General features: G+C 43.5%; 1 protein-coding gene across 1 annotated transcript in view; it reads left to right on the forward strand.

Annotated features, from left to right (window-relative positions):
• Positions 1–1341: 1341 nt before the first annotated feature.
• Positions 1342–18833, forward strand: part of EFNB2 (ephrin B2) — a 45133-nt gene continuing 27641 nt past the window's right edge. Inside the window, exon 1 of the mRNA XM_027644057.1 lies at positions 1342–2503. Coding sequence (XP_027499858.1) covers positions 2376–2503 — 128 coding nt within the window. The 5' untranslated portion in view covers positions 1342–2375. The remainder of the gene's footprint in view (positions 2504–18833) is intronic.

The following is an 18833-nucleotide window of genomic DNA, read 5'->3' on the forward strand; positions in this document are numbered from 1 at the left end:
GAAATCACCGCTGGAAGAAATTCGGTAACTCCCTTAATTTCACAGGAGCGACTATTACATTACACAACCCGTGTTTAGCCTCGGTACAGCTCTTGTTGCGGACCCCTCGCGTGTGCTGCCTGCCCAGCCCGGTGCCGCCGTACCGCCGCCCCGTTTCACCTTACACGGCGGCTTGTGCGGAGGAACGGCGTAGGCGGCGGGCCGGGCAGGACGCGGGGGAGCAGCGGAGGGGCACAGCCGGGGGCACCACTCCCCCCGCAGAGGCCAGCGGCTGGCCGCTAGTGGGAGCTGTGGTCCCGTGGAAGAGCCGCGGGAGCCGCCGCGCGTCGGGCGTAGGGAGCAGCCGCGGGGGCCGCCGTGACCCCCCGGCGCCCTCCGCACCCCTCGGGGGACCTGCGGGGCCGCGGGGGAAGCATCTCCCTCACTGCTCGCAGGTAGCTCGCCCTGGCCAGAAATTAATGATAGAATGAAATAAAAGGGCCAGGTGTCGTGCCGTTGGGATACGCGAAGAACTGGGTCCGGACCCTTCCCCACGGAACTCTGGAGGGGAGGAAAGAAGTGCTGAGCGATCGCCAGGGAAAGGCGAGGGAACCCGCACCCGGCCCCAGACCCCCGCACTGCCCGCCGCTCCGCATCCCTTTGAGGGGCTCCGCGTGCCCTATTCCTCTTTATTTAGTGATGGTCTGTGGCTAATTGTCGCGCAACCAGACAAACTTTGGAAACTCCCAGAAACCAGCGGAAGGGCCAGTGGGGACCGAGTGCGGGAGCACCCCCTGCCCTCCTCGCCGGCAGGGAACGCGCAGAAAGTTGCGGGGGGAGCTCCGCGCCAACGGGGACACGGCCCGGTACTTCCTCGCGCAGCGCCGGCAGCCGCGCTCCCCCGGGACGCTGCGCCCTCACCGGCGGGCGGGGTGCGGGGGAGCCCCGTACTCCCTGGCCTTGCCGCTTCTCCCCGTTCTATAAACTGCACTGTACTGGAGGAACAGTTTTAGCAAAGACTGGTTTTTAATGCTTTCTTCCCCCTCTCCCCCGGTTTCGCCCCGCGTGGGCCCGCCGTCCGTCCCGCACCACCCTGGCATGACTAAGAGCCAGTGGGCTCCCCAGTCACGCCGGCCGCCCGCGGCGCGGCGTGGCGGGGCCAGGGGGTGTTACCTGGCGGCCCCGCTCGGCCGGGCCCGGCGCGGCCCCGCCCGCCGCCGCCGCGGTAAGTGACAGGCGCGGCGCCCAACCAGCGCGGCGGCCCGGCGGCGGCCCTATGAGCGGCGGCGGCGGGGCGGCGGGGCCGCGCTTATATGGCTACGGCGGCGCGCTGCCGCCGGCCGTGCTTCTGCGCCGGGAACTCGCCGAGGCGGCAGGGGTGGCAGCAGCAGCAGTAGGGGAGCGGAGCGGAGCGGCGACATCGCGGGTTGGAGGCGCCGCGGTGGGAACGGCCGTGGCTGGCGCCGCTCCTCTCCTCTCGCTCCCTCCCTTCTCCTCCGCGGTGGGGCTGCGTGGCGGCGCAAGTCCCGCGCTCGGCGATCCTCGTCCTCCGTCGGTCGGCCGCCGCGGCGCGCACTGCAGATCGCTCAACGGGGGAGAAGGACGATTTGACGCTGCGACCCCCCGCCGCCCATTTATTTTTTTTTTATTATTATTTACTGTTATTCGTTCCTCTTTCTTTCCTTGCTACGCTCCGTGGTCTTTGTCGGCGACAAGGACAGCAGTGCTGCTCCCCGGGGAAGCCGGAGCCCTGTGGATGCGCCTCCCTGGGACCGGGGGAGCTGACTCGGAGTGGATTTATTGACTCGTGGGTGTTTCCGAGCTCCCCGAAACAGCCCGGGCTAGCGTCCTGCGGATTGTAAATTGGGGGGAGCAGTGAGAGACACGCAGGAGGAGCCTCCCGCCGAAGCTGTGTCCTTTTCCCTCCCCACTTTATTTCTCCTACCACCGTTTGTTTTACCCTGCTTTTTTTTTTAATTCCCTACTCCTTTTCACGCGAGCCTTAAGACACTGTGAACGCGTATGGCGCTCTGGATTCAAATGGGAGTTGGCAGTTTGAGTGGCATCTTCCAAGGCAGCCGGGAGACCCCCTGTAAGAGGAAGAACTGAGGCGTTTGCATTTTTTTGTTATTGCTTCGGAGGTAACTTGGATCTTACCTCTCAGGAGATATTGCTACATGCGAGTGGCATACATGACTCAGTAGATCTGCTTGCAGCTCTCGCCAAGTACATCGTCGACTCTTAGCTTGTGATTTTTTTATTTTATTTTATTGTTATTAATCGTCCCTGCTGTTGGGATACCGGGCACCCACCCTACTGTTGCTGGTCAGGTGCGGGGGAAGGCGCACGGCGGAGTTGGCGAGGTTCTGGGGAGGGACTCGGTGCCGCCTGCGACCATGGCAGTGCGGAGGCGAGATGCCTCCGCCTGGAAGTACTGCTGGGGAGCCGTGATGGTTTTATGCAGAACTGCACTGGCGCGGTCCATCGTTTTAGACCCCATATATTGGAATTCCTCCAACCCCAAGTAAGTTTCCATCCCGCTCCCGTCCGCTGTCTCCCCGGAGGCCGGCGCTGTCCTCCGCGGCCGTGTGCGGGGGAGGGACTGGACAGTGCGGCAGACCGGCCGCGGCTGCCTGGAGACGCGGGGACAGGGTGGGTGCAGCAGCGATGAGCAGCGGCTGCAGGGTATTCCGGCCAGGGTTGGCAGCAGGATCCGGCCCTCCCCAGGGGGAGGGTTCCGTGTGGCGGCGGAGCGCCCCGTGTCCCCGGCAGGAGGGCCCCGGGAACGGGGGCTGGCCACGAAGGGAGGGGGCAGCGGACCGGGTGCGGGATGGAGAGTGGGGCGGCGGTAGCAGGCTGAGACCTGCAGGCGGGGTCCGGGCTCGCCCGGGCTAGAGCAGCGGCGGAGGCCGGAGGAGCCGGGCTGCCTGCCCTGGGCTGCCAGGAAAAGGTGATACTCTTCAACTTCTCCGTCTGCAGATGCAAACTCATCCCATTGACTCCAGCGAAGTTACATCTGCTTATAACAGGGCTAAATTTGGTTGTGGAGTTGATGGTATCAAGGCACATGTCAGTGAGTAATGAACTAAGCATTACCCATCACACAACCATTTAGTGTCATTCTTCATTAACAAACCCAGGCAAAAATGTACATGCGTTCCCAGGACTTCACTGTTAAAGCACACTCTTAAAATAGAAGCGTATCCTTTAAAAAAAAATCCTCTTTACTTAAACATACAAAATTATTGCTATTGGAAAGAGGAAATTCTGGAAAGTGGGCCGTCCTTCTAAAAAGAAGTCTGAGGCAGTAATGAAAAGCTAATTTTGCTACTCTTTTTGTCCCCTTGAATTTTTGACATACAAAGTGGAAGTTGGCTCTGTACAGTTGTGAGATCTTTTGAACTTTTGTGATTATAACCACTAGTTTAGAAAACAGAAATCACAGTAAGAAGAAATAGTCTGTAATGCGTGTAGGGAGTTTTAAAACAGTGATGCAACCCCAGAAGTGGGTTAAAATAATTTCTTTAAACGCATGCTCTGTCTTCAATTATAGATATTTAAAATCAAAACATATGCACTGGGTTAATTGAATTTAGAAGTTCCCATTAAGTCCAGTGAGTACACATCTTGTTTTCCCAGGGGACTTTGTACAGGAAGTGTTAGGTGGTGATGAGACAACGGAGTATTTCCTGGATCGAGGATTAATTCTGCGTAGGTGGCAGGATCTCCAGGAGTTTGTTGAAGATTTCAAAGTTTGAATTGGAAGTAGCATCTCAAGTTTATCAAGTAGCCTTGCCTTACAGGCATCATTATCTCCTGTTGTTTTCACTGAAGGAAAAAAATCGCTACAGATTTCTGCATGTATTTTTTTTTTTAATAATGTGAATAGTTGCTATATTTCTGCAAGACTTCTTTACCGAGTAGTTTTTCTAATATTTCTTAAAAAACACCAGGAACGCTGTGGACTGCTCAATTCGGTGTCTTTATTTGTAACATTAATTGACAAATGCTCATTTTATATATGCACCAGGTGGGAAGCCTGTTAAAATAAACTTTAGCTCCAGTCACTGGCTCAGCACTTGCATGATGCTACATAGCTAAAGCCTTTCTTTGACTTAAGAAAGACACGGCATCACATCAGAGAATAAAAGCGGCCTGGCTGGTTGTAAAGCGGGCTTTATAAGGCTCTTTAGGCTCTCGAAAGGCAAAGGCTGCGAGCCGGGGTTACATTGCAGGAGTGGGCCTGCTGTGCTGGTGGAAAACAGCCTTGGCTCGGCCTTAGAGGAAAGTGAAGGCTTTTGCATCCCAGCCCTCGCTGTGTTTATGCCTACAGAGGTCACTCTTCCAAAGCAGAAGAGCCGGCTGCTCTGAGCTCTCCTCCACCAGCCCCAACCTGCTTTCGCTTTTTTTAACTTACCTTGGTCGCTTTTATTACCTATCAGTGAAACGAAAGTATCCGGGCAGCTGAATTCAACCCATCTTACAGAGCCTGGGGATATGCTTCCTTTATCAAACACGATTTGTGTTTCCATTTAGTTAATTCTAAACTGTTTGATTACGAAAAAGGTTTGAATGTTGTTAATGGTAGATCTAATGATAATATCTAATTACTTTTTCAACTTAAATGCACGCTTAAAAATAGGTTGTGTTGCTGATGTAATTGAATTTTCTCGAGTGATTCATTGAGGCTTAATCACCACAGTGAAGAAGTACACTATTAAAATTAGTCTTTTCAATTGCTGGGGCTAGTGATTTATAGGCCACTTGGAGGCCTGGAGTTTGAGGAGGCTTACAAATGCATTCCTGATATTGCTGCCGGTAAGGCAGCTCCACTTCTCAGAGCAGGATTTCTTACTAATTCTTCTCACAGTTGTTTGCCTGAAGGATACTGAATAATTTCTCCTTAGATGAGATTGTCCTTACTCTGGATTCAAGCTGCATGTTAGGTTGAGAAGTAAAGCTGCTGAATAGATCTTGGCATGGTATAATAATAAAACTCCTTTCTAGGTTTGAAATAATAACTATCTTTGGTGCTGTTTAATTTATTCAGGGAAGAAGTGCATTTAGCTCTATTGAAAGCCTCAACACATAAATCTGCTGAACAGGTAGGCAATTAAATGCTGGCAGAAGTTGTTAGTCAGGTTAATATATAGTATGAAATAATAAATTTTATGTTAAGGTGAATGTATAAACTGAATTGGTTTTGCACTGAAGTCTAGAGGTTATAATTTCTAGCAGGTGGCTGGGATGGAGAGCACGCGGTAGCTATTTGAACACAGAGCTCCCTCCCTTGTTCCCCCCCTTCTTTTTAGAGATCTGTTTTATTGCCTTGGCCAAATCACGAGGTTAAAGTGACCTCCATATAATAATTATACCTGTGACTTTATTACTTGAGAGGTTAAACATCATTGTTGCAGATGGTCTTGGTAGACTTTACGGACTTACCATCTGAAGAACTTCGGATCTCCTGATCCTGAAAACACTGAGGAAAAAATACTCTGTAGCTTTAACTCCTGTTACCACTTTTTAAAGGGGGGACTTTCTGCCTGTGTTGTTTCTGCCAAGACAAACAATGTATGCAGATAGCACGGCTTACCTCAGTTTCACCTCACAAGGGCTCAGTACTGCCTTTGATACGCAGGGCCGCATGTAGTGTTATGGGGTGCTTTTTTTGTGAAGCAGTACAGGAATCTCATTCAAAAAAGCATCGCTTATGTCTAAGTGTCATTATTCCCTGCGTGCTATAGGCCGGCGAGCAGGGCGGTTCTTCTTAAGACGTGGAAGGTTATCCTCACAAGTGGTGCCTTTGACACTGATTAAGTTAGGTTATATAGCTGTTTTTCTCTTCCTCTGATAACCAGTTATATATGGGATGTTTCACAGCCCGCCTCTGAATGAATGCTAACATGTCAGAAACTGATAAAATAAACTACAATTGATGACCCTGTTAAATGTTCTATTCAGTAGCATATAGACTAGTCTGCTTTTCATTGTATCTGAAATTCTTATTTTTGTAGGTAAACAAATGCACATTCACTACGGATTGAATAGCCCCTTGAACTATGCTCTGCAGTTTGCATTTGGGTTAATCTTGTCGGTTTTAATACAGAGAGAAAAAAGGGAGAAAGCACCAGGGGTGGAATTGTTAGTGCTTTCACATCCACATTCTTTACATTTTGTCAGGATGATAAACTGTAGGTAATGGACAGCCCTTGTTTCACAGGACCGGGCTAGCCAGCCAGAGCACAAAGAGCTTGCTAAAACGATATCTCACAACATGTTTGGGAGCCTCACAGCTAGACAAGAATTTATTTGGGACTCTTGTGCTGTGGGACCGCACTTTCTAACCTCAGCAATTACAGCTTCAAGCTGAAGAAACAGGGGTGGAAGATTAAAATGTACCCAAAACATACCTATTGACACTTGGCATGCTAAGAGAAGGAGCGAGAGGTGGCTTCTAGTTCATTTGATATCTCTGGCATTTGTAGCCAGGTCTCTGAAGCACAAGTGAATTAGCAAAATTAATTCAGAATAAACTGAAGGCTGATTTCTTTAGCACATTATTTTCTCCAGCCTTTTTTATATGCAGTATAATTGCTATATTATTTATAGTAATTATCTTAAAGCATGTTATCTGTAAGCTGTGCTACGTTATTTCACTTTGTTTAATGAAGTAATTGCTTTTGGAGAGGCAGTGACTAAAAGTCATGCTAAAATCACTTAAGTTCTCCCTCTTCCCACACACAAGAATGCCGCCCTCCCCCCCCCTTTTTTTTTCCCTTTTTTTCCTCTTCCCTGTTTTATTGTGAGGAGATCACATTGCTCGAGGTGTGACGCTCTGGATCATCTCAAATTCGGCTAAGGTTCCCGTCATGGGAAGTCAGCAGCAGAGGAGCTGAGGTGACTGCTGTGACACGCTGGCAAAGACAGGCCTTTCAACCCTGAGCACCAGCCACAGGCAGGCCTGCTTTGGGGACCTTTTTTTTTTAGGATTTGGTCTTCATGTGTCAGTGCAAACCTGCAGTACTTGAAATTGCTTGTTGCAAATGAGAAGAAAGTGTTCTTCTGAGGAAAAAATAGTGATTAAAATGTTATTCATGTTTGCCTAATGTCTGTCTGCCTTGGCTGCTGACATAACGAAACCTGTTTTTCTGGTCATTTATCATACATCTACATGGATTTCCTTATGAGCTCATTCTTTGTGAGGCGTTGTGGAAACTTACATAGGAATGTTAAACTGCTTGAAATATTTTGATTAAAATAGTCAGTGCCACTGAATATAGACTTTTAATTTAACCAGCACACTATTGTCTTGGGGGAGGGGAGCTTTTTTTGGGAGGGTAGGGAGGGAGCAGGGAGGGAGAAGAGTTTATGGGGGAGTTGCATGAAAAAGCAGAGGAAGGGAGGATGGCAAATAGACAGTGTTAGAAGAGCTTGGAAAAAAACTCCTGTGGCTTCATTGTCTCTTTAAAGCCAGAGAACACAAAGACAAATGCAGTTCAGCCTTTCTCCCATGATGGTAAATGTAAACCGTTGACACAGCTCCCATGTTTAACTTGTTTAATTCTCATTTTAAATTCAGTACTATACCAGCCGTGTGAACTCTGAAGATTTCTTTAGTAATCCATTTTGTAGTTCCGAATCAAAAACAAAGTGAAAAGGTCTGACACAATTTGCTTTTATTTTTAGGCAAATCAACCCTGGTCATAGTTAATAAGGGGATTACAACCCAGACTAGGTCTTTACAGATGTAATGTAAATCAAGGGCAGAGTATAAAGAAACTGATCCCTTTTGATTGAAGTATGGTAAAAAGGCATAGAGAAACTAGCAGCAGTAATCTGATTGTATGGCAATAAAACCACCATTTTCTGTCTTTCAGATAAAAATAATGTGGTAAATCCATGCAGTTCATAAGATGTAAAGGCAGATAAAGGGTGGTGCCATGGCAACATATAGATTAGCTTGATGTTAGAAATGACACGTCTCTGAAAGGAGTGTTATAAACTAAGGGCCTTGCTCCGGGCTGTAAGGTATTATGTGAGAACTGCACAAAACTTGGGGGCCGGGATTAGGAAGTATGAAAGGCCTACTTGTGGCTTGGGGTGGTTGAAGCGGTGAAGAAAAGCTGCTCAGTTCTTGCTCATTGGTGGTGTATAATATGGTAAAGATAGATTTCGTTTACTCCTTTTTGCCGAGATGGGGGCCGATTAAAACTTGAGATGGCTGCAATTGTGAGGTGTGGAAGATTTTCCTTTTTAACTCCTGCCCTAGCAGCAGCCTTTCTGAAGAATTGGCTGCGCTTGGGGTTTGTTGCCTTAATCTATTAGGGCTTCGGGCAGTAGCGTGCTGGCAAGGCATAGACAGCAGAGGGGATAGGTGGGATTGGGGTTATCTGGAAAGAAAACAAAGACCTTTTGATTTCAGCTGTGTTTCAGTCTGTGGTCTCCATCTCACCCTCCTTGGGAGCAGCAAAGATAAACATGCTGCATTGTCTGTGCCTTGGCCAGGTGATAGTTGAGAGAATCTCTTGTGTTTCCCGTCCTGCAAAAATATAAAAGAAAAAAAACACAAAACAAAACCACCACAAACAAAACAGCATCCATTCTTATTTACCAGTCAGGCTGCAGATAACCAAATGGATCTGGCTCAGTCTCTAGGTGGTGTTTATTTTCGAAAGGCAGGCTGAAATCTAGAAATGAATGAGATAAACATCTGCCTCTCCCCCCCCCCCCCCAGTTTACAATCACTGGGATGAGTTTGCTGTTGGCCTCTTGAGTTCAGCCTGCAGACAATTTAGCTATGTTTTGTCATTTATTTTAAGCAATCTGCATCTGTAAAGGTAGTAAAAAACCTCTCCTAGTTCGGCTACTTGGATTTGTTTTTTCTTGCCTTTTCTTTTAAACAGCTTTCTAAATAGTTAATACCTGCTTTTCTACCCAGCTGACAACCCTGAACACTCTCAAAGTCAGTATTACATTGCAAATCAGCGGTAGGATTCAAATGAGAAATACCTACTTTATTGCCTGCTCATTCGTCTGCTAAGGGGGGAAGGAAAGCACTCAGCATTTGTTAGGCACAGTCTAGACACAAGAGGAAAAAACACCGAAGCCTACAATAACAGTTGTGTCTTTCTTTAGTGGGAGTGAGCCTGGGATGAGCTTGGCAAAATGGAATTCATGCTGTTTGTTTGGCAATGGCTCGGGCACTTTTAAAGTGGGTTGGGTTTTTTTGTTTGTTTTGATTTTTTCTTTTTTTTAATATAAAGATGTTAATTACATGCTTGAATCTATCATTCTTATCCTACTCGAAGGTGTGCTGGAAATCTTCACAATTCTGACTGAAAAGGGAACTCCAGACCCCGATGTCTAGCTGCTGATGCTGATGTGATTTAACAAATGAAAAATAAACAAGTGCATATAGGGAGCCAGACAGATTGGCAGAATACAGGGGGCCTGAAGTGCTCAGATAGGTTTCCTGTCTTGCAACTTAACCTTCACAAATCTATATCAAAAGATCCAATTCATTTGCTGAAATTCTCCAAAGCTCAGGGGCACCCTCATCTAATTTACAGGCCGGTCACATCCAAGCACCTTGCATTCTGCATTTGACAATGATTGCTAATGGGCCATTCAACTAAAGTATTTGCTTGTTAACAGGGAACAGAGCATGATAAATGTCCAGCAAGCTTGCAGCCTCCTTCAGCTTTTCAAATGCAGACTGGTGCATATTTATGGCAGGCAAATGACAAAGAGAGAAGCTGAATTACTCTGGCCTTATGCTTTCTGTTCGAACGAGGGTTAAAGTAATTAAAGAAATAATGCAAAAACCGATGTCCTTTGTTTGCCCACCATTATCCAACGTTTAGCTTTCGAACCTGCCTGCCATGTCACATTTCAGAAATGTCCCAGATAAGGCACGACAGGTTTGGCAGGGAGAAGTGGGGAATCCTCTATGGAGAGCATCTTGGGCAGCGCACCCCACCTCTTCCAGTGCAAACACTGAGTCCTTCCCCTCCAAGTTCCCCTCTCCTGAAGGAGTTTTCACTGACATAAACTCGGAAGATGTCTTTAAAACACGGAGGTTTTGCAATTTGCACTCCTGTTCCTTAGATGAGAAAAAACACAGAACAGTGGAGAGGCTTTGAGAAAACAAGTACATTGAGCTCAATATGTTTCTGAAAGCCTAGTATGAAAACAAAATGGCAGAACAAAAAACAGTTTTGTAATGCTCCTCCGCCCCCAGACAGATCTTAAGACCTGAAACGATAAAGCATACACACAGAAATTTCCTAAACTTGAAGGGTCTTCATTGTCATTTTGAATTATCTGGGGTTTTTTTGGTTACCGTTTCTGTCCCTGTAAAATCATGTTTAATCTTAGCCTGGTTTTCAGAAGTCTTTGAGCAGACTTAAATACAGAACTACAATAGGTAATTTTAAATTTCATATACGAAAATCTCATTTAGTATTTTGTAGTTTCAAGTAGATAAACATGTTCAAAGCTTCTGTCTAGCTCCTATTCAACTCCATGAAAATACCTCCTGTGATTTCAATGAGTACTGCAAGTTTTGCAAGCCTGCAAGGGCTTTGCATTATAATTGTTTTTTCATTATAGGCAAAATTCAAATTTTCTTATAATGAACAAAATCTATCATTTTAGTCTAGGAAAGAGAACATCCAGATTTTATTTTCCTGTTAACTGTGATACACAGAACTTTGATGTAATTATATACGTTGTCAGAGACAGCAAATAAGGGCAGGACCTCTATCTTTTTTGGCAATCCTGGCCAGCCAACACCCAGTGTTTATTGCGGTATCAGCATGATAATTATAGTGCAGCTGATTTAAACTTTGTTGTAATAGTCTATGCTTTCTTCTGATTTTAAACATAAGTTCCAAGCCAAAAACGATAAAGGCTGGTAGAGGATTATGTTGCTAGGTGATTCATTCCTGGTGTATGGCATATACATAACTATAAGATGGGTTTCCTACCTATAGTGTTCTTTTTAAATGTCTTGTGGTTGATGGCTAAAATAAGATTTACAAAACTTTATTTAGTAGGATCAGAGCTTTGTACACTTTAAAGCATAATCAAGTTTTACATGTGTCAGTGGAAAATGAGAAATTATTTGGCTTGTCTTACACAGGAGGATAGGTTAGATGGTGGAATGATAATGTTAGGCTGAAAAATCTGTGATGCTGCAAATTGCTTCTCACTGTTTGTTAGCTTTTTTTCCTAATTATGCATTTACTTAGGTACCCAGATTAGAGAACAGCAGTGGGAAAGGTGAACACTGCAGTGTAAAGGGAGGTGCATTTTAAAGCTGCAAAGAGGAATTTGAAATTTTATTATTATTATTATTGTTAGTTAAAGCCCAGTCTCACTTGAATGCAATTTTATTTTGGATTGGGAGTTCTGCCAGACTTCAGCCTGTCAGAGCTAAGAAGACTCAAATCAAGTCCAGGCCTATTTCTGCAGCAAACGGGAATCCTGGCTCCTTGCCTGTGGATTCATTCAGGAAGACCCATCTGGCTTTTGATGTTCTGCAAGTTTGAAGCAGTTTGTTTAAGGAACCTATCCAGTGAGCACTGGTAGAAGCACACGTAACTGGGCTTCTTCTGACTCTTTGGGTGGTGCATCGTTTCGCAGTTTCATTTTTGCTTGGTGCTTGCCATCTGCTTACCTGCTGCCTGAGCAGCAGTTGGTTTCTATACCTGACTGGATAAAAGTGTAAATTTGGAGTTGGGAACATCTTGACTCCTTTTGAGGATTTGCAGTCCCACTTCAGTTGCTGTCCACACTTCAGTTGCTATCTTCATGTTTAATTAATTTAAGTTTAGTTCAGAAGCAGTCTAACTTAATCACTGTAGAAAGCTTGACCTTCAGGTTTTTGGGGTGTTTCTTTTTCCAGGGTATTTCTGAGCTATATAGATTAACTGAACAGAGAAAGTCACATTGGCAGACAAGATTACTAGTCTGCGTGAAAAACATTTTAAAAGATAATTTTTAATGGTAATCATTGTTCTTTCTATCAGACAGGTTTTAGGCACTTTTTGAAGAAAACCAAAAGCCAATTCTTCGTAAATTTTTAGCTTATTGTAGTCTTTTCCATTTTGTGGATCTTTGTGTGAAACCAAGGCAAGCAGGACTGCACTGTGCTGCTAGGGCCTGACTTGGGAAACTGTGCTTATTCAGAAAAATTCATGTCAAGCATGTTCTGAATGCTGAGTATTTTTCCTAAGCGGGATGAATTTGAGCATGAGCTGTCTTGAACCAAGGCCAGAGTGAAGAGTTTTTTGGGCTTGGACAAATACAGATCTCTCTGAAGCTTCATTGCTCTTTTTTAAATATCAGAAAATTATGTCAAAAGCTACAGCCCTGTCTGCATTTGGAAAGAGATGTGTAGCTTGCCAGTAGTCAGTACCAGTGGTGATCCCTTGTGCCAGCTGGGAGCTTGAGCGGGCACATAAGCTGTGCCTCTGGAGTCTGGCTGCACTGATAGCTCTGCTGGAACTGAGTTTTCTGTGCTTTTTTTTGCTCACCGTTTGGTGTATTGCCAGCAGCACATTTCCACTGACAACTGATCACTGAGAATGACCCCGCTGTTCCCAAGATCCCCTGTTTTCCCCTGAGAGAGAACCCAATGTGCAAGGGGTGCACAGGCTTAGCCTCCCTGGCGATAGAGCCTGAATGAAATGTCACTGTCTCATGGGTGCAGGGCAATGGGTTAAAACTGAGTGTCTGGATCTTTTGTTGTCCCCAGCTTTCTGCTGAACCCCTCTGATGGACTCTTCTTTTTGGGCAGGGATGTCAGTCATGTGTGTAATGCCCTTCTGGGTATTTACAGAATTTTTTTAACTAATCCATTGTCAGTGTAACTTCATTTGAGAGGCTCAGACCTGCAGTGGGCCAAAAGCTGATTCTTGGTAGGTCAGATATTGCTACTGCCTTGAAGGTGGCTGTGGCCACCCAGTTTATGCTGCTTCTGCAAGTCAGTCAAACTTGGGTGAAGTTAGTACACAATGTAAGAACGTAGGATCTTCATGCTTGTAAGTGGCTGAATCTGGAGTTTGATGCGAGAAACAAGTGCAGACTTATTGCAGATCTCCCACTGGGTTTTTGCTCAAGGTCATTTGCTCCTCGGCATAACAATGGTTTGCCAAAATAGATTTGTTATAGAAACTTTTATACAAGGCTGTTATTGATTTGGCATAACTTTTCCTGAAAGTAGTGAGTTAACAACTTCTACTTCCGATGTTTACTTATGCAGGCAAATGGTATGCAATAATATATTTTCTAAAGACTGCCAAGCAGATGAGATTTTTTCTTTGAATTTGAGATATAATCACTGATCATTAATGTCTCATCAACTAAAAGACAGTCCCTGCCCTCTTTTATAGACTTAGCTTGGAGCATGTCCTGAAACAAGACTGTACAGGTGTGAACAACCTGTAGTTAAGAGAAGGAAGACTGAAAACTTTGATTGGCATTCTTACATTGTGGCTGACATAAGACATTTGTTTTTCTAACAGGAATGGTGGAGAAGAGCACAGAATAGCTCAGCAATAGAACAATCTGGTTTGCACTTTTGAAAAGTAGTTCTTTGGCAAGTGCCAGCTGCTCGCTGTTAGCTTTCTAAAAGCTAAGACTTTAGTGACTTGTGGAAGAAACACACATGGTTTAGTTTGACTTTGCGTTCCATGCTAACTACTGCTCTGCATTTCTTTAATAAAGTGCTATCTCTCTTGGTTTTGGCACACCCTGCCTCTGTGTGCAAAAGTCAAGTAGAGCAGTGGTTTTGCGTTACGCTGAATTCATGGCACAGATTTTTTTTATTTTACTTTCTTTTTTAGTTTTTACCCAAAACTCAAACCATAGAAATACCTGATTATCTTTGCCGTGAGAGCAAAGAACTACTTTAATATTCCCAGTAGCATATTTTGAACAACAATTCTTTAATTAAAACAACATTGGTCTCTTCCTGTATTTCATAGCTAGCAAATGAGAGAAAACACCAGTGTTAATATCAAAGGGAGTCAGTTTTCATTACAGTAATGGTTCAATTGTGCAATGCTGTAGGCAGTGAAATTTAATATTATTGTGACTTGTACTGTAATTGTAGGATGACAGAGGAAAATGGATTAAGTTTAAATATAAGTGTACACAGCAGCACATGGACTTTGTCAATGGAAGCTGAGGGTTGGGACAGGATGGGTCCCCTTCTGGCTCTGTCACAATGAATTAGTATTTTGTAAATAGCTGGCCACTAGACTATCGATTTATTACCTTTTGCAGATCTATGTGGACACAGACATACATCGATTCCATACTGACTGTAATTGCAGCGTGGAGTTGCAGAACTGGTTTATGCCTGTAGGCTTGCAGGGTATTTGAATGTCTAGGCTTCTTGTCTTCACCTTTCATGAAAATATTCTTGCCTGCCAGTTTGTGAAGTTTTCTTCTGAAGGATACACCCATCCTTTCAGTTCAGGCATTGCTAACACATGAATGACCTCAGACTGGAAAGACCTTTGTCATCTAGATGAATAAACCAAAATCAAGTTGCAGATGATCTTTGCTTTAGAAAATTATGCTACAGAGACAACTAGTGTTAATGACCAATATCCCCCTCTTTTCCAGTTGCCCATATACATGCAGATTACAATGGAAGACAGTAATTTAAGCCATCCATTACTGATCTCTTCCGTGGAAGATTAAGGACAATCAAAACTAGATGTTTCATCTGTTTGCAGTGTAGGCAAGTGGAAGATGTCTCCAAAGCCTGTTAACTAAACATGATGCCCTGTTGTTTTACCCCATATCTTCACAGTGTTTCTCAGACGTGTTCGTGTTGAAACCTGTTCTAATGTTAGAGTGCAAAAGGGGGCAGTAAAGTGCTATCCAAAAAAAAAAGGTTTATTTTTATGGGTATTTTTTGTGTCAAAAGTTGCTTTTCTCAATAGGTTTAGAATCTCCTGTATTAAAGTAATGATCACATGAATATTTTCTGTTTGAAAGGCTTGCAAATGTCGCCAAAGCGTGTCTTTAAGTGTTGTGGGAATAATGTTTGCCCTGTGTATTTCTGTGTACTTCTGTCCTTTAATGGAGTCCTGAAACATGCTATATATTTCAAAGGTATCAAAGGCAGGAAGCTCTCCTCAGATATATTTAGTACATAGCTATATGAAGCACTTTTGAAAGAATTCCAGCTTTGTTAATCATGGCTTATTCTCATGTTATGCACTAGAAGCGCCACGTTTCTGGAAAAAGTAAAATGAAAAGAATGCTGAGGCTAGGGGTTTCTGCTTGAAGTACTAAAGTGTGTAGTGGTGGCATGGGTCAAGAGTTGGGCACTCATCCAGACCTGCATGCATCATTTGTCAAGAGGTAACTAGAAAGAGCAACTAATTATAATGCACCTACTGAGTGCTTTTTCTTTCAGAAATTCCTCAGAATAAGCCATTTATATAGACTGGCTGCTACTCTCTACTGCAGCCACTTGCAGTTTTTAAACTCCATGTAGAAAGCACATTTCTGCTGAAATGAAATAAAAAGGAGAATGTGCCTGTGTGTTTCCATACTTCTGCATCAGAGTAAGTGAGCAATGATTCCCTGTTTGGTGAAGCTGAGTAAGTCCAGCACTGCTGTGAGGTTCATATTTCTGTAAATGCTGATGAAATGTTAATATAATACACTTTAAAATAGAACACTGGTCATATCTATTGTCCTTTTTTTTTTTTGTTCTTAGTTAGAAGACTGTCCTGAAGCACATTAGTGGTTCTTTTGTGGCAACAGGAATTGATTTAGTAAATGGATCAGAATTCTCTAGTGCTTTAAGTACTTTTAGTAGAGCAGTAATTGCTTTCTGCACATAATACAGAAACTTAATTGCTATTAATAGTGCCTTATGTGGAGGTCATGTATGAAAATCGAATATAAAATCTCTATATTTTTTAAAAAATTCCTTAACTTTAGTAAAAAATTGGATTGTACATATTTTCAACATTCAAGCCTTACCCTTGTGATAAATATTCTGAGCCAGGTTGTATGTTCTTGTGTAAAAACCACATTGTACAGGAAAAGACAGATAGATGTTTGCTCTCAGAAGTTTCTTTTAAAGTAGGGAAAACATGCTTAACTTTTATGGGAAGAAAAACAGGCATTTGTTTTTGCACTCTGGTTTACTGTTGAGGGTGGACGGGTAAAACACAAGCTGGTCTGAAGGTTTTAGCTGTGTAAGTGGGTTTTTTGCTTTGTTCTGCAAGGGAGAGCCAAAGCAGCGAGGGAAAGGGCAGTTTGCTCGAAAACTAAACCATCTCTCACAGGCGGAGATGATGCCTGATTGAAACAGATACACCGTTTCAACAGCAAAACCTTTCTGCACACTGGGTGGCTGAATGCAGTGTGCTGCCTCTGCCCAGTGGGGCGGGCAGGGAAAGGGGGGGCCCTGTATCTGTGCTTACTCCAAGATGCCGTGGTCTCCCCCTGAGATGACATGATTTCCTGGACAGGGATTGCAAAGTCACCTACCTCTGCTGGAACCCAGGATTGAGATAGCGCTGAGTCTGAGGAGTCTGCGGCAACTCCTTTGGATTATTTACTTTTTCTACAGAACAATATCACATCTGTAACCTTGAACATCACAGCTTTTAAGGAACCAGCTTTTCTCTTTGAGTATCTCCAAAGATTGGTACCATGTTGCAGGTGACCTTCCATATATGTGAACGATGAAAGGGGTACGGTTCTTGCCAAATATCATGTGTTGGCTGCAGGTTTTGTGCTCTCTCAAATGCAAGACACCTTTAGACTTGTGACCATTCTAAGCTGAGTGGGGCAAAATAGTGTATCTCTGCAACAGCACTAGTCTTAAGAGTTATTTGTTGAAGGAATCTCATAACTCATCAGAACTGCGTGTGATATGATGGTACAATTTGACTCTCAGATCCTGCATGTCCACGCAAAAAAATGTTTTCTTTGGGGAGAAGTGTATGCACTGTCAGGCCATCCTTATTTTACAGCTGTTAGAAATCACCTGTTGTATTTTAAATGCCTTCCTCTACTATTTTGCTAAAGGTAGTGCGATGAATCAATAGATGAAAGGGCTAAAATTTTTGTACGTTTCTAATTCCCTGTCCACCAAAAAATTTGAGAAAGTGTAATAATACTACGGAATCATTCTTATGTAGATATTAAGATTTCAGTTGCAAACATACTGCATTGTTTTACCCTACTGAAGTTGATAGAAATTTTGCAACCAATTTCAGTAAGAATAGGTTCAGGAAAATGCACCAAGAACAGTGCCTATTTGCATGGCTACTTGGGACACATGAAATGGTGGCACCACTGCCATTTTCTGTCCAGAATTGAGATTAAAACAAAATAAAATTTCAGTGCATTGTAGGTATTTGCCTCAGGTAGTCTGAAAGAATATGGGCTCCTTCAGAGGTGAGGACGGGTGAGAAGAAAGAGGTACCCCAAGCCCCAGAATGGAGATCAGCTATGGTTTCAGGGGACTGTTTCAAAGCATTTGTGGTCTTACTGCAGGTTTTATTGCAGGGGAGCATTCTTCCCTTGCAGTAGAAGTGAGAAATACAAGAGCTGCAGTTTTACCAACTTGTCTTACGTTATTTTATAGTCTGGGTTTTTATAATGTGGTACTTGCCATTAAAGATCTTAAGGAATGAGCGTGAATATATTTGCGTATTTATCTGTTTGAATTCCATTTAGTTTCTAGCCTGCAAGTCCCATTAATGCTAGTAACTATTCCTTACATGAATGGTTTCATTAACTGTGTGGAAAAATGTTACATATAAATAAAGGTCAGCGGATTAAACTTCTTAAATTTTATTTAAATTCAAAAACATCCCTGTTGAGCATGTTCTGTAAAACTTCACTATAGTATTAAAATGATTTAATAAGACTGCACTGGCAAAGAAAGTAGCTTCCATAACTCACTTAAAAAAATTTTAATAATATGAAATGCTGTACTTCTTTTTGCTTTCAAAGTTTTGTTTGCTAGTCTGTGTATAAAGCCAATCTGTCATCTTGCTGTGTCACTCCATGGTATTTTTTCTCACAGAGACTTCATGTAAGCATAGTGCCTTTCTTTTTCACAAAATTACATACCCATTGTGAGACTCCATATTAATCTTGTTTTGATGAAGCTTGTGTTTCTGTCTGTCCACAGCAGTTAATGATCCTCTTCTCATTGAACTCATGTTCACTTAATCCATTTAAATTGGAGTGAGATGAGTCCTATAAAATCACTGCTTCTGCTAAAAAGGCGTTTCATGTTTACAGCAGGGTGTATACATTCTATCCACGTGGCATATCTTTGTATATGATGTTCAGTATGGCAGAAACTAATCTGAAAGCTTTGTATAGAGCAAAGGACTCTTACAGAGAGCTCTGGTCTATATTTTTGAATTTGATTCAGTTCAATGTTTTTGGGAATCAGTAAACTGATTTTCATCATAATTAGTCCACGACTGAAATCATTAGCCTTTTCTTGAAGCTTTTGTTTGGTTTGCATCAAGCTGGTTAGGACTTTTTCCTTGCTTAAATGTTTCTTCTGTGGACAAAGTGATATTCAAAATGTGAATGTTGTTATTTTCTCAAAAGTAAGGTGATGAATACATATACTATTTAATAACCATTCTTTTTAAACAGTAAGGACTTGTATGTGGAATGTCATTCTGTATTCTGTTTCAGTTTGCAGTTTTACAAGTAACGGACTAACATGGTGTGTTATTAGTATTCATGACATTTTCTTAATAAAACTTTTCAGTTAATAACTTTATACTCAGGCTGGTAGTTAAACTTCCTAAAGTCAGGTGGGTAGGATTCCCCAACAG

Source organism: Corapipo altera, unplaced genomic scaffold (genome assembly GCF_003945725.1).
Source record: "Corapipo altera isolate COAL_440 unplaced genomic scaffold, ASM394572v1 0, whole genome shotgun sequence".
Taxonomy (NCBI): domain Eukaryota; kingdom Metazoa; phylum Chordata; class Aves; order Passeriformes; family Pipridae; genus Corapipo; species Corapipo altera.